The sequence below is a fragment of the Notamacropus eugenii genome, chromosome 1 (assembly GCF_028372415.1).
Source record: "Notamacropus eugenii isolate mMacEug1 chromosome 1, mMacEug1.pri_v2, whole genome shotgun sequence".
Classification (NCBI taxonomy): domain Eukaryota; kingdom Metazoa; phylum Chordata; class Mammalia; order Diprotodontia; family Macropodidae; genus Notamacropus; species Notamacropus eugenii.
In genome coordinates this window covers 483,361,203-483,376,214 of record NC_092872.1, presented here as the reverse complement: position 1 = coordinate 483,376,214, position 15,012 = coordinate 483,361,203, and the positions used below count along the sequence as shown (strand labels likewise).

At 44.8% G+C, this 15,012-nt stretch overlaps 2 protein-coding genes across 5 annotated transcripts in view; one reads left to right on the top strand and one right to left on the bottom strand.

Annotated features, from left to right (window-relative positions):
* Positions 1-751: 751 nt before the first annotated feature.
* On the top strand, positions 752-9,120 carry UCK1 (uridine-cytidine kinase 1). The gene is made up of 7 exons (XM_072632769.1): positions 752-1,261; positions 1,649-1,808; positions 3,118-3,214; positions 3,462-3,604; positions 3,690-3,784; positions 5,104-5,152; positions 7,702-9,120. Exons 1-7 carry the CDS (start codon positions 1,157-1,159, stop codon positions 7,881-7,883), a joined length of 831 nt encoding a protein of 276 aa, XP_072488870.1. The 5' UTR covers positions 752-1,156; the 3' UTR covers positions 7,884-9,120.
* Positions 9,121-9,485: 365 nt separating this feature from the next.
* Positions 9,486-15,012, bottom strand: part of POMT1 (protein O-mannosyltransferase 1) — a 37,715-nt gene continuing 32,188 nt past the window's right edge. For 3 of the 4 annotated variants that reach the window (XM_072632762.1, XM_072632766.1, XM_072632763.1), the window contains 3 exons: positions 12,387-12,513; positions 11,651-11,828; positions 9,486-10,354 (listed from right to left, as the gene is read on the bottom strand). In XM_072632762.1, the coding sequence (XP_072488863.1) occupies positions 10,180-10,354; positions 11,651-11,828; positions 12,387-12,513 (480 nt within the window). In that variant the 3' untranslated portion in view covers positions 9,486-10,179. The remainder of the gene's footprint in view (positions 10,355-11,650; positions 11,829-12,386; positions 12,514-15,012) is intronic. The other variant, XM_072632765.1, reaches the window with a different exon arrangement.

Below are 15,012 nucleotides of genomic sequence, written 5' to 3'. Positions count from 1 at the left end.
TCAGACAGTTGGAGGGGAGGAGGACAGCAGGTGGAATTGCTTTTGGGAACCTGCAAAGCCTACTTATGGACCCCCGCAAAAGCCCATCTCCTTACCCATGAAAGCACCACTGCCATCACTACCGTGGGTTTAGCTGTATCTGACTTTTGTGACCCCACTGGGGGTTTTCTTGCAAAGGTGCTGGAGCGTTTGCCACTTCCTTCTCCAGCTCACTTTACAGATGCAGAAGCTGAGGCAGAGAGGAGTAAATGACTTGCCCGGGGTCACACTGGGGCTTGGGTCCCAGTGACGGCCCGGGGGCAGCCGCCAGGCCAGGCAGAGGGGAGGCCTTCAGCAGGGGCCTCCAGAATCACCGACGTCGCACATCCGGTGGAGGCCTGCCAGGGACCAGAGCCTCGCAGGGAGTTCACTGCCCGAGGGCTAAGGGGCGCGGGCCAGCGCCAGCACGGAGGCCCCTGCACGCGGCCCGCCCACTCGGGCTCCGCGCTCTTTCCTGTTCAGCGCTCCCGCTCGCTGAAGGCCGGCACTGGCAGCTGTCCCCGGCGGAGCGCCAGCCGGGGCCGGGGCCGGGGCCCGGGCTGGACGGGGAGAGGTTGGTCTCGGCTTGCGCAGGGGGCGCGCACCGGGAGCGGTTACGTTGACACACACTGGCTCCGCAACCCCGGAGCGCACCGTACCGTGACCTCACCGACGCTGTTTCTTAGCAACCGTGCGGGCAGAACGGGCGTCTGGGTAGAGCGGCCTGGGGGGAAGCGAGGAGGGGGAGGGAGGGGGAAGGGCTGCGCTTCCTTAACGCTAAGGTCTAGGATGAGCGAGTGGCGGGGTAAATAGCGTCACTCTCTTCTTGGAGCCGCCTTCAGTCAGCGAAGGAGTGCCGGTAACTCCGAAATCGCCCCGTCCGCCCCCCACCCCCACCAAGGGCTGACAGCTAGCTGAAGGGACATTTAATCATCGCGAGCATGCGCGCTCCCCTCTGGCCGGACCTGACTACAACTCCCGTGTCGCTCCGCGGCGTCGTGGGGACCCCTTAGCAACTAGAACCTGCGCGTGGTGTCCGCTGGGAGTCGTAGTCTCCGGGGCTGCCTCTGACCTCTGTTCTGGGGGCGGTCGGGCCAGCGAGAGCGGGGGAAGCCGATGCAGGGAAGCCGAACTGGCCATGGCCTCGGCTAGCGGCGGCGGTGGGGTGGCCGCGGCGGAGCCCGAGCGCCCCCACCAGCGGCCCTTCCTCATCGGGGTCAGCGGCGGCACGGCCAGTGGGAAGGTAAGAACCAGGAGCGGGGTCTCGCCTTAGCGGGGAGGAGGCAGCCTCCCTCGGGAGGCGAGGAGCCCGTCCCGCGCCCGCAGCGGAGCCCGTCCAGGGGCCGCGGGGCCGCGGGCACGACCCGCGGGCTGACCTGGGGCCCGGCCCGGGGGTGGGCGAGTCAGTGGGCCGGACAGCGGGGGCAGCGACTGGGCCCGGCGGGGGCTGCCCGAGCCCTTCCCCCAGGGCCCACGCAGGAAGACGGAGCTCTGTGGGCCCCCCTTCCTCCCCACCTGTAGCCAGCCGAGACTTGGGCTCCGGGTGCTGGGGCTCCGTGGGGGCCGGGAGGAGCCTCGGCCATCCCATTCTGAGGGGCTCGAGGCGGGGGTCCTCCCGGCTTTCCCCCAGTCCACAGTGTGTGAGAAGATCATGGAACTGCTGGGCCAGCACGAAGTGGACCACCGGCAGCGCAAGCTGGTCATCCTGAGCCAGGACAGGTTCTACAAGGTCCTGACCGCCGAGCAGAAGGCCAAAGCACTGAAGGGCCAGTACAACTTTGACCACCCAGGTAGATCCGGGAACGGGACGGGAGAGAAGGGGCGGGTGTCAGAGAAAGCGCACACAAATAGTTTTTCCTTTACGGAGCACCTCCTTACCACCAGCCCGTTAGGTAGGTGCTGCCAGTACCACCCCTGTGCCACGGATGAGGAATCTGGGGCTCAGAGCTTGACTTGCTCCTCATATGGCTAGTAAGAGGCAGAACCAGGGTCTCTGAATCCACCCCAGGGATCGTTCCACCGCTCCACTTTCTCCCTCTCCCCCTCTCTCCACCTCTCCTTCCCCTTTTCCTCCCCTCCCTCTCCCACCTCCGCCCCAGCCCCCGTTTCTTTCGGTCTTTGCTTTGGTCAGGGACAGCCCCGGGGAGACCGAGGTGGAACTAACCCTCTCCTCCCTCGACGAAGTGGGCCGTGCCGAGTTAGGCTGAGGCCTTTCTCCGAGCCGTCCCTGCCGGAGGGTGGATTCTTAACTGAAGCCAATCGGAAAGGCTTGTTCCCTGAGGACACCAGCTTCTCGGCCTTCGGCAGAGCAAAGGGCAGGATCCCGGCACTGCCTCTGTCATGTGGATTTTTCTCCCTCAGGATGTTTCCAAAGCCCATTATACAAAAATAGGTTCTTTACAACTTCCCTTTCATTCCCCTGAAGGACAGTGACTACCCATTCCCTCATTAGCCCTAACAGTAGGGGTCTCAGAGACTTCTAGTAGCCAATCTAAAGGCAGCAGCAGCAGTTAATGTGTCAACAGTACATCGAGGACCCCCGAGATCCCAGCTCCTGAGGGGGAACCTAGAGCCAGTAAATAGAGAGGCCTAATGTTCTAGTCATTAGATCAGTCATGCTTGGTCTGCTCTTAACTTCAATGGTGGCCTTATCTTCCTCTAGAAAAAGAAATATTGCCCTAGTAAACTTATCCTTAAAGTGACTGTCCTAGAAACACAGAGCCTGGTCCTTGCTTGCCTCCTACAAAGAACTTTGAGAATGCCAAATCACTGCCTTGCACTTAGTAGGCCCTTAATATGTATTTTTTTTTTGTTGGTGACAACCAACTTTCTGGTGGAGATAATAGTAAATACCAGTTATTGCCAGATCTTTACACTTTCATCTTGTGATTTGCCGAATCTTAAAAGGTTGTATACCTGCTAGAGGTTATTATATTTCCTTCATCCTGTACAGTGTTTGATGTTCAATAAGTACCACTGTGGATTTTTTTAATGGCCACCAGCTAGCTATAGGCCATACCCATGGCAACAGAATCTGTATTTACAGCACATATAAAAGAATAGCTTGGGATCGTCTTGCCTTTTGTTCCATCTCTGCAGATGCTTTTGATAATGATTTGATGCACATGACCCTGAAACACATTGTGGAGGGCAAAACCGTTGAGGTCCCGACCTATGATTTTGTGACCCATTCAAGGTAAGCAGATGGTTTCTGGGAGGGCAGAGGAAGGGCTGTGCACTTCAAACCCATTAGGTCTTCCTCTCAGGTGCTTACAGCAAGGACTTCCCTGCAGCAGGCCCTGCCCCCAGTCGGTTTCTGTGGATTCTTCGTGATCTGCCCCTTCCAAGGATTCAGTGCCCCCAGGACCGAAGCTGGTTGTACAGACTGCCTCGGTGACCCTCTCTCTCCTGCAGTGTCCCATTTCCTCGCCTCTGCCTCGCAGGTTACTGGAGACAACTGTGGTTTACCCTGCGGATGTGGTTCTGTTTGAGGGCATTTTGGTATTCTATAGTCAAGAGATCCGGGACATGTTTCACCTTCGACTCTTTGTTGACACCGACTCAGATGTGAGGCTCTCTCGTAGAGGTAAGGGGGATGCAGGAGTTCTTGAACTCTAACCTTACACAATTACACATATGTTGGTCTAAGGCCTGAATTGTTACTATTTCAGTTCTCCGAGATATGAATCGTGGGAGGGACTTGGAGCAGATCCTAACACAGTACACAACCTTTGTCAAACCTGCTTTTGAGGAATTCTGCCTACCGGTACCATCTTTGAATTTGTTAAGAGTTTTTTAAAATGACTTTTACATTGTAGATTCAGTAATCCCCTTCAAAAGGGGATTATCCAGTATGTTATCCAGATTCAGTAGGATGTTGAGTCTTAGATGAAATCGAGTTTATATGTAAACAAAGATTTACATGTAATTTACATGTAAGGAAGGATTTATATGTAGGGAAGGACTTATGTATAATTTACATATGGGGGAATTTGTGTGCAGGGAAGGATTTATATATTCTTTATATGTAAGGAGGCATTTTTTTTGGAGAGAAGAGTTTAGTTGGCCTTATATCAATTCCCCTAAATAATTCCTCTCTTTCTCCACTGATTGTGGCCAAGCCTCCAAGATGCCCAACTACTTTGGATATTTAAGAGATTAGCTTCTTAGTAAACTTTTAAATTTCAAAATTAACATGACTGCTAGCACTTCTCACTAATTTAGAAACACTGAGAATATGGATTTATGTTGGAAAAAGTTTTTTTCTCCAGATGTCTGACTTCATCAGTGAAGGAACACCCCCTCCAATGCATATGGTCACGAGTTCTATAAATAAGTGTTAAAAGAATTTCTTAAGGGCAGGCACTAAGAGGTTAAGTGGACTTGCCCACAGTTGCAGAGCCTTAAAAATGTATAGTCCCATGTAATCCTATGCTTAGATCCTCCGTTTCCAGAAACTTATTTAGCATCAATAACCTGGCAGTTCCAGACTTTCCTAAATGCATAAAAATTTAATAAGTCAGCCTATTCATATTAAAGATTCAATGGACCAGGAATGGCCAGGTTATATGAGCAAAAAGCAGCTGTCATACCATGTGTTGCTCACAAATGCCACAAGACTTAGTCCAGTAGTGAAGGTCACTTTTCTGCATCCACACTTGAGAATTTATTAGAGGTTGAATCAGAGTGAAAGAGAGTGTCATGGATTGCTAGGAGGTGAATCTGGAGTCTTTCTATCTTACTTGGTTCACTTTTGCCGGAAGTTGGGTCTGTAGTACCAAATGATGGGCCATACAGGTTATTTTTCACAAGAAACATCATGGGCAATGAAAATGATAGAAAGTCACTGGATGTTTCTCTTGGCTTCCTATACCTGTTCAACTTGACTCATTTTGTCTGGAAGAGTGATGGAAAACTCACCTGAAACACCCTATCCATTCCTGAGGCCATTGACAGCCACATCTCCAATCCCTCCCACTATGTGCCCCGACCCAGCATCGAAAGTTCAAAGTAGGGTGAATTCCACTGAAAATTGCAGTCATTCTAGAAAAATCTGCTTAAGAGAACTGTTATTTTGTCTTACAGACTAAGAAGTATGCTGATGTGATCATTCCTCGAGGGGTTGACAACATGGGTAAGAAAAATGTCTGGCCTCACTTATTCCTCTGAGTGCCTGCAATTTCCATCCTCCAAGATGCATTCTGGCCACAATTTTTAGTAGTTTGATGTAAAACCTCCAGATTTAAGAGCCTGAAGGCTCATGCAACACAGTTGTATTTTCTTGCCAGTTTTACATCTACTTTAAAATTACGTTTCAAAACTCAAAAAATTGGAAAGGAATTATTACTTACTACCAGAGTATTTTAACTAGATTTCCTTACAGATATTAATATAAAGCCATGATAAAGTGCCAAGTGTGTAGATTTTAAAGAGCTCACTTATTGATTCCCATTGTTTTTACATGCTGGGGTTTGACAACAATCCATTGCCTTTGTGTGCAAAAAGCTACATTTCAATGAGTAATTTTATTGGTTATAAAATTGAAGTAGGCACAAAATTTCCTAAAACAGTCTCTGGGCTGGGATTAAGTTCAATGAGCTAGTAAGACCACTCATTCCCCTTGGCTCTTGATTAGAATGATTTTTGCTTCCCATTTCCACTTTCCGGTTCTCCCCCTGACTCATCCTCTCTTATACTGAGATTCATGCTATTCCTATCTACCAGTAACCTAATCAAAATCCTGGTAGCTGTTGTCTGCAGACCACAGCTTGCTCCTTTTCATTTCTTAACGAGTTCCCTGTGTGGCTCACAATTTTTCTCTCCCGCCCCCAACTCTTGCCCTCAGCATATATACTGATTCTCCTTCATATACCCTAACTGCTCACTTCCCTTAAGCTACTCCCACCCCACCTTTGCCACACACAGAGATGGTCAGACTTTCGATGTTTCTGTCACCCACAAATATACCACCTCCATGTTCAAGAATTCCAAAATCCTTTTATCTGCACATAATTTCTTGGCTTTTCACCTCTGCCTTTCCTTACAGCTTCTGCTTTTGGTCTGTATCATGATCTCCAGTCCCTCGACCCCTCGATTCCCAGGCCAGCACCCATGCATTAGCCAGTCTCTCCTCTTTTTCACCCAGAGCCAATACAGTTCTACACCGTCCTACTCTGTTGAATTCTCAGCCCTCTCATCTCACTTGATTACATCCTCCCACCATTTGTTGATTTGTTGCCTTCTCTCCTATACTGGCACTGCTGAACAAAAACGGAAAAAAATCATGCAACCCTTCTGTGTCTGCTACATAAACATTTGTTATACAACCTCGAATGGGCCCTCACTGCTGCTAAGCAGTCCTTCTATACTGGCCTGATCAACTCATTATCCCATTGTTCACAGTGGCTCTTCCAAACCTATTCATCCCTTCTCAAACTTCCCATGGCTCTCCGTTCCCCACATCTTAGCTGAAAATCCTGCCTCATATTTTACAGGAAAAAATGAGGCCATGCACTATGAGCTGCTTCTTCTCTTTCCCTCATTCCTATTACTCATTAGCCTTCATCTGTTTCACATGATAAAGTGGCCTTACTCTTTATCAAGGCTAACCACTCTGCTTGTTCAAGCGATCCCATTCCATTCTGTCTCCTTTCCTCCTCCTCTCTTTCACCCCCACTCTTATTTTCCATCTCTCCCTCCCTGTTGGCTCATTTCCTATTCCCTATAAACATGCTCATATAGCCTCCATCCTGAAAAAACCCTCATTTGATCCTTCTGTCCCTGCTGTCATCTTATATCTCTTCTGCCCTTTGTAGCAGAAGGCCATCTAAATAGGTATCTCTGTTTTCTTCTCACTCTCTTCTTAACTCCCTTACAATCTGGCTTTCCACTGAAACTCCAAAGTTACCAATGACCTCACTGGCGAAATCCAACAGCCTTTTTCTCAGTCCTCATTCTCCTTGCCCTCTTTGTAGCCTCTGACACCCACTAATCACTCTCTCCTCCTTGATACTCTATTGTCTCTAAATTTTCAGGGTACCACTCTCTCTCCTGTTTCTCCTTACCTGGCTAGAGCTTGCTGGTGGGTCTGCCTGAATCATTACTCCAATCCATCGTCCATTCAGCCCCAAAGTTATTTTCCTAAAATGCAGGTCTGATTAAGTCACCACTACTACCCTCTAACCCATTCCATAAATGCCAGTGCTGTTTGTCATTCAAAGCCCTTCTTAACCTAGCCTTCTCCTACACTTCCAGTCTTGGCCACATACTCTTTGATTCAGTGACTGACACTCCATTTCTCAGCTCTGAACATTTTCCACTGGCTATGCCTCATGCCTGCAGTGTTTTCTCCCCTCATCTCTATTTACTGACCTCCCTGGCTTCCTTTAAGTTCCAACTAAAATCCCATCTTCTATAGGAAGCCTTTTCCAACCTCTCTTAATTCTAGTGCCTTCCCTCTGTTAATCCTTTCCTATTTATCCTATATAAGGCTTGTTTGCATCTATCTGCTCATCTCCCTCATCAAACTTTAAGTTCCTTGAGGGCAGGATTGTTTTTTTGCCTCTTTTTGTCCCCCTAGCATTCAGTACCGTGCCTAGCATGTAGTAGACCAGCTCAAGAAATGTTACTGATTGACTGCTGTCTCTGGAGAATGAGGGCCACATCTGTACTCATCTTTTGCAGTTGCCATCAACCTGATTGTTCAGCATATTCAGGACATTTTGAATGGTGACATCTGCAAATGGCAGCGGGGAGTTCCAAATGGGCGGAGCTACAAGAGGACATTTTCTGAGCCTGGAGACCCAACTGTTGTCCTAACTTCTGGTAAACGGTCCCACCTAGAGTCTAGCAGTAGACCCCACTGAGGAGCCAGAGGCTGCTAATCAGCCCGTAGGGCACATCTTCCTTGATGACATCTGTATAATGAATGGGTCTGGAGTGATTTTTTTTTTTTAAACAAAAACCCTAAGCCCTTTAGAAATATTCTTTTAGCACCTGTTACAAAATGATCCTAAGATGAAATTATTTAACCCTTTAGGAATAGAAAAATGTTAATTTTATTCAGTTTTAAAAGTGGGAAATACTAAAAAGACCTTCTTGATGTTTTTATCTTCCTTGTATTCAGAAGGCTTCTGAAATCTCTTTGGGCCACCTGAAAAATGCCCAACACCTGCATGAGTAAACCTACTACGTTTGCTCCAGAAGTAATGCTAGTAGCGCATTTTAAAAATAAATTGGGGGTCTGGGTCCTGGCTTTGTCGCTGGTATGACCTTAACATGAACCATGTAGAAATGTCTTGTTATACATAGGGCAAATAAGCAGAGGTGGGAATGCTGATAAGCACTTTAAAAAAGAAAAACTACTCATTATGAAGGAGAGTGTCTCCTATTTTGAATGTGTTTACCTGAGGACCTAAAAAGACTTGACAGGTCACTACAGAATCAAGATTTGCCACTATAGAAGTCAATCACATAGTTCTGGTGTTTGTGTGGTTTTGATTTGAATACAGCTATACAATGCCCAAGCAAACAGCTCTGTGAGTCTGCTGACCTTGTTCATCTATACCTGGACATTGCCAAGTTAAGGCTTACCTGTTCTGGGATCTAGGACACATGCTGCCTACCGCCAGATCATTCACATTATTACTCATTGCCATGTTGGGTGCATGCTTTCCTTAGAGCTAAGTTACACAGTGGAATCTAGGGATTCAAAATGAATGTTGTTGCACAAATCAGCCCTCCAGCTGCTGTACTACTTATCATATATGGCCTAGCACTGAATTGCATATATGAGAATGTTTTGGTCTATATGGTTCTATTTAATCTTTCCTCCTAAATAGTGTTCAATTCCCTCTATATAATAAATGTACATTATATATATATACATATATATACATATATAAAAGCTGTTTTATAATCAATCTTCTCATGTATAGCCACTAATGGTCTTCTTCTACCAGGCATAAATCATTATAGTTATTATGAGATACATAAGACAGGGAACTTTGTTTCAGGTCCTTTGGTTTTCTAACCTGTAATTACCTAAAATCTTTGTCATGCTTAATGTACTGTTTGGGACGAATAAACAAACACCAAATAGTAGTGTTCCTTTGTCTCTTTAAAATTATTTTTATAGTTTCAGCTATGCTGAGTTACTGGGATGAAGACAGAAGACTTGCTTGATTAATCCTAATGGGATGATTCCCTTATGTGTAGGGAAATAAATCTGAATAACAACTAAGAACATTAGACATTTTTTTCCTATTCAATAAAACCTCATTTCTTGAAAATTCAAAAAATTATTTTTAGATATGTTAACATTGATCAAATTTCAGAAAGAGGAATTACAGAGATGACTCTTAACACCTTTGAGTTAGGGACTGTGTTCAATTAACATAAAGCTACCCCACAGTAGTACCCATAATGAAGATGTAAAAAAAAAATACCACAGCAATAAGATACTAGGATGCAGTAGGCTTTTTCATCTTGTATTCGGAAAACTTAAATGAAGGCTTGGAAGAGGCTTATGATCAAAGTAACTTACCTTCCAATCATACAGACTGGGAAAACAGAATCATTCAAGAATGTGGCTTCTGTCAGGTCCCACCGAAGATGAATACTCAGCTGTTGCTCTGGTTTAGGAAGTATTCACGGCAGCACGAGTCTAGCGAAGGAAAAACTGAGGGTAACAGCTTATTAGCACTAACAGCAGCTTCCTAGTTAAAAAGCTGAATTGTAGTTTCATCATGGACTCTCAGATTCTTTTGGCCTACATGATTTCATCTCCATCAGGCTGCAGGGTGTGACTACTTTAATCAGTTAAATAAAAGGGAGTTTTGTTCAGTCAAGGGCCACATGAGTCAGTGGAAATAGTTTGTTCTCTAGTTTCCAGGAAAAAGACATGTCCTTGCTCAAAACGTAGTTTTTTTTAAAGGGCCTTCTCAATGGTGAAATGGAAACAGTTAAACAAGATGTGAAGTTTTCAGTTACCTCTTCCTGTAGTTAAAGGCCAGAAACTCAACAGTTCCCATATAAGTCATTCTTTCAATCCCAGAGTAACTTTGCTTGTTAAATAAACAGATGCAAGAAAGAAACAAACTAGGTCTGTTCTACTTTCTCCAGTCCCCTAGCTCGGATTTCCACTAGTTTATTCTTTTTTCATTAGTGTTTTCTCATCAGGATATCCCAGCTAGATTTCCAGCGAAGGGCCTTGAGTTCATTTGTTGAGAGAGATTGATCTCCATAGGTTATTGGGCTGAAAGTGTGATAAACCAGATACACAGAGGAAAACCATACTATAATTAAGGAGTTGAATATGTTCTTCTGGAGCTGGGACCTGTGGGATCAGAAGATAAATGTAGATGAGAGATTAAGAATATATGTACATACATATATAAAGTCAATAAACATTTACAGAGCTACCTTACAGCTTCCAAAGCATTTCTACGCATATGATCTTACTGGACGTTCTCAAGAATTCTAAGAAGCAGATGAGGACAGATGAGGAAACAAGTTCAGAGATAATAAGGAACTTGTCCAAGACGTCACAAGTAGTGGCAGAGCTGGGCTGGAAAGGACACAAACCCAAACTCAAGTGTAATGAATATTCTTTCTACTGCTTCTTGCGGTCTCTCCAAAAGGAGTATTGTTTTCTTCTTCCATCATGCTACCCCAAGAGTAATTATTACTTTTTGTTATTTGAATCTGGGTCTCCTTATTTCATCCCAGCTGGAAGTGCAGCAGTCCCTCAGTGTCGATCTCACTGAAGACTGGCCTGTTGTTTCTGACTTGGGCTGGCTGCCCCTGGTGGTGGGCTTGGTGTGGACTCCCAATAGCCTTTTAGCTCTACTGCTGCTCAGAACTTCTGAGCCCAAACAAACTACCAGCCTTGGTTTCCCCAGTAGCAGGGATTATGAGTGTATGATGCTGCACCTGGCTGGGAGTGATTAATTGCACCTGAAACCCATTCCTCCTGACAGTTACTTATGTTACTGAGTACTACTGTTTTCCCAGGCACCTGGGCTCAAATCTGCAATCCTCTCCAACTCTTTGTTATTCTTCACACACTACACCGACTGTCTTCAAAATGTTAATTCTAACTCTGTAACATTTCTGCCATCTGTATGTATCTCGGTACTCCCACTGCCACCGCACGGGTTTAGCCTCTTCCTTAAATCTTATCTCCCCTATCAGTCTCCCTCTTCTCCAATTTATATTGAAAATATGCCAAATTCATTTTTTTGAAAAGCAGCTCTGATCATTTCTTTTACTGCCAACTAAGAAAGTCTAAAGAACTACTAGACACACCTTCCCTTTCGCTTTGCTGCTTCTATGTCTTAGCTCATGCCCTCTGGAATTATTCTTTCCTTGCTTCTCAACCTATCTGAACCTTTATGGACTTTATAGCTCTGTTCTGCATGTCTCACATTTTTCTACTCTGTATCATGTACATGAATACTTCTGCTACACAAAGTTCTTTGCAGGAGTTATATCTTATTTATCTCTGTAACCCCCATGGTGCCTTGTATACAGAATGCTCAACAAAAATGCTTGTTGAATGAATGGCAAACGCATTCATTCTTACAGTCCCCCCAAAACAATGTTATTTAAAACTGCAAGTGACCGCAAGTACCTGCAGAGGTGCTCGCTCACATGTTGCAGCACAATGGGGAGCAGGATGATTTGGAAGGTGAGAGCAGGCAGGTAGTGGTAAAGAAATAGTGTCTTCTCCATCATGAAGAAGGGGAGATAGTTCACGGCCCAGCCCCCACAACACACAGTCCCAGCCAATACCCACAGCGACCAAGAATCTGAGGGAGAGAATTAGGGTGAAAAAAATAAAAACTTGTGTCACCAACAAGAAAATGTGGCTTCTGGTGAGTATTTTAAAAATTTAGTCTTGCCTACCTGAATTGTTTAACTCTTTTTAGACTTAAATATAAAACATTACAAAGTAATTTCTTAATTTATTTCATTTTCCTTCCCACATTCTCCATAGAGAAGGAGTAGGATGTTTTTCCCACCTTGAACTGATATAAAAGCAAAATTTCAAGGAAGTGAGATCCTCAGGCTGAATGCCACTGAAGGCCTCTATTTAGAAAACTCTTCCTGCCCATTACCCTACACTGAAACAGCGATGCCTGTAACAGAGTGGGAAAATAATTTCTGCTGCCCACCCTGGAAAACAAAAATAGAAAAAATCCACCAGGAGGAGGAGGTTCCTGCTGACTTAATTTTCACCATTCCCCAACTTAGGCCTCATTGTACCAAAGTTGTCTGTCCAGCTGTCACCTTGAGGTATCCTGAACGCTCACTAGAATGAAAAAGAAGGAACTTATAAATGAGAAAAAAAAAATACCTGTACCTACCCTCAGGGATGTCACAGACATTTCTCCTCCGTCTGAGCAGATACCAGAAAAACAGAAGCACGTAGGCCAAAGTGGCGATGTTGGCTGAAGACCAAGTCAAAGCATTTCCAAGAAGGTGGATCTGGGCCTATAAACATATGTGGCATTACTGTGGCCATTTGGTCTTATACACGAAAGGTGGAAAAATGATTTAAAAACCCACTTATTTTTTTTAGCAGTCTGCAGACAGTTCCTTGTTAGGCTTATAAAGGTACTCAAATGTTTTGCTTTGCAGAATGATAAACTGAGTAGTAAGCTGTATATTAAATGATGTTTTCTCTTTTCCCAACATAAGTATTCATTAAATAATTTCTATGTGCAATGCACTGGTCAGGTGCTGAGAACAGAGACAAAAAGAAAAAAACAATGAAACCAAAACCAGCCCCTGTTCCTTGGGGAACTTCTAAATAAGAACACAAAGTAGAGACAAAGTTTTCTGACAAACTTTTTCACAGGACAATTTGAGTGAAGCTTGGTGAAAGTGCACTTACAAACTTTAGGTCTTTATTGTAAGCACTGTGTATGTCACTCTTTATTTCAGGTCCAACTCTGCCGTAAGTAAATCTCTGCCTAACTTCTATGAGTTAGAAAGAGAAAAGCAGCAGCAGGCTGCTCTTCCTGCCTCACAACTCTCTCCACACCAGTCCATCCTACGTTCAGCTTTCAAACTGATCTTCCTTTAACAAGAGTCTGACCATATCATGGCTGTATTATAGAGGAATCTGGGAAACAGTGGTTAGAACACTGGAGCTGGAATCAGGAAGACATGAGTTCTTGGGCAAATTTAAGTGGCACAGTGGATAGAGTGCTGGGCCTGAAGTTAGGAAGACCTCAGTTTTACTACCTCAGTCTCTTACTGGCTGTGTGACACTGGGCAAGTCACTTACCCTGTATACCTCAGTTTCTTCAACTGTAAAATGGGGATAATGATATCACCTATCTTCCAGGCTTGTTATGAGGATCAAGTGAGATAATAATTGTGAGCACAGTGCCTAGCACATAGTAGGCACTTAATAAATACTTGTTTCCTTCCAAGCCATGTAACCTTTCCAAATTTCTGTTCTCTCAACTATAAAATGGGGATAGTAATAGCACTTGCCTCTGAGAGTGTGAGGATTAAATAAGATAATTATTTATAAGGCTTTCTGCAAACCTTTAGGCACTATATGAATGCTAGCTATTATCACTATTTCACTCTCTTCTTCAATAAACTCTGATGGCTCCCTATTGCCTTGTGAGAAATAATTCATCTGGACCCCTTCTCTATTCTAATCAGTATTAATCAGTTTGATATTTTGTATAAATCATACAGGGATAATTAGAAGACAGGTCCTTGTTGAAGGCCTCAAATTTTAATCCAACATTCACCACTTATTTACCAGTTTTGAAGCTTACTTACACAGCCACAAGAATGCTGACAAAATGTTTTACTCTTTGGAAAGTCTCCCAATTTGTTTTTGGTATCTGTACTACTTGTACTATCTCCTCTTGCTCAGCATAAGGAGGGACCCAAGCATCTTATGACCCATTACTCAGTGGAGATACCTTCATCCAACCCAGGACCCCCTTGCCACTATACCATTTTTTAGTTGATGCATTAGTTTTGGCCCTCAAAATAAGGTCTACCAATCGATGGGATTTTATATTTTATGTAGTTCCTCCAGAATGTTCTGGTACCAAACCCAGCATCAAACCCTATAAAAACAAAACCCTTGGGACTAGGGGCATCTCAGATCATGGGGAAAATCTAAGGTCCACTTTGTCAGAGGGAGCCATGGAGCTTGGAGCTCTGCTCAGTGGCTTTTCTTGCAGATTGGTCAATTTCAGACCCCACAGCCTCCAGAATTCAATATTAATATTAACTATCCTCTTCCTTTTAAGCCCTTCATAACCTAGCTCCCTCCTACCTTTCCAGTTTTCTCCCCAGGCATACTCTGCAATCCAGGCACTGGCCTCCTAGCTGTTCCTCAAACAACACACTCCATCTCCTGACTCCAGCCATTTTCTCTGCCATACCCCCATGGCTCAAATGCTTTTCTTCCTCACCACTGTCTTCTGACTTCCCTGGCTTCCCTCAGGTCTCAGCTAAAGTCCCAACTTGTACCAGAAGTCTTTCCCAATCCTCCTTAATCCTGGTGCCCTCCTTCAGGGATGATCTCCAGTTTATCTTGTACCTATCCTGTTTGTACACAGTTGTCTGTATGTTGTCTCCCTCATCAGACTGAGAGCTCCCCCAGGGAAGAAACTGGTTTTTGTTCTTACCTTTCTTTGTACTCCCACTGCTTATCACAGTGCCTCATCCACATTAAGTTTGACTGTTAACTGACTTTACTGACTGAAAAATAATTGCTGGGTAAGGAGAAAACTATGCCACTATGACGGCCACAGAGCCTCACTGACCTGCAATGCAAAAGCTTGAAGGAACTCCTCCCAAAGCAGTATTCATTAAAATGGTTTGATAATGGTTTTAAAAAAAAAAAAGAGAGAGCAATCAGAGGAACTAATTAGGTACATGACACACAAAAGAAAAGAGACCTAAGAGCAGTGTTTGAGAACCCCCAAAACTCCAGTCACTTGGGGAAGGGCT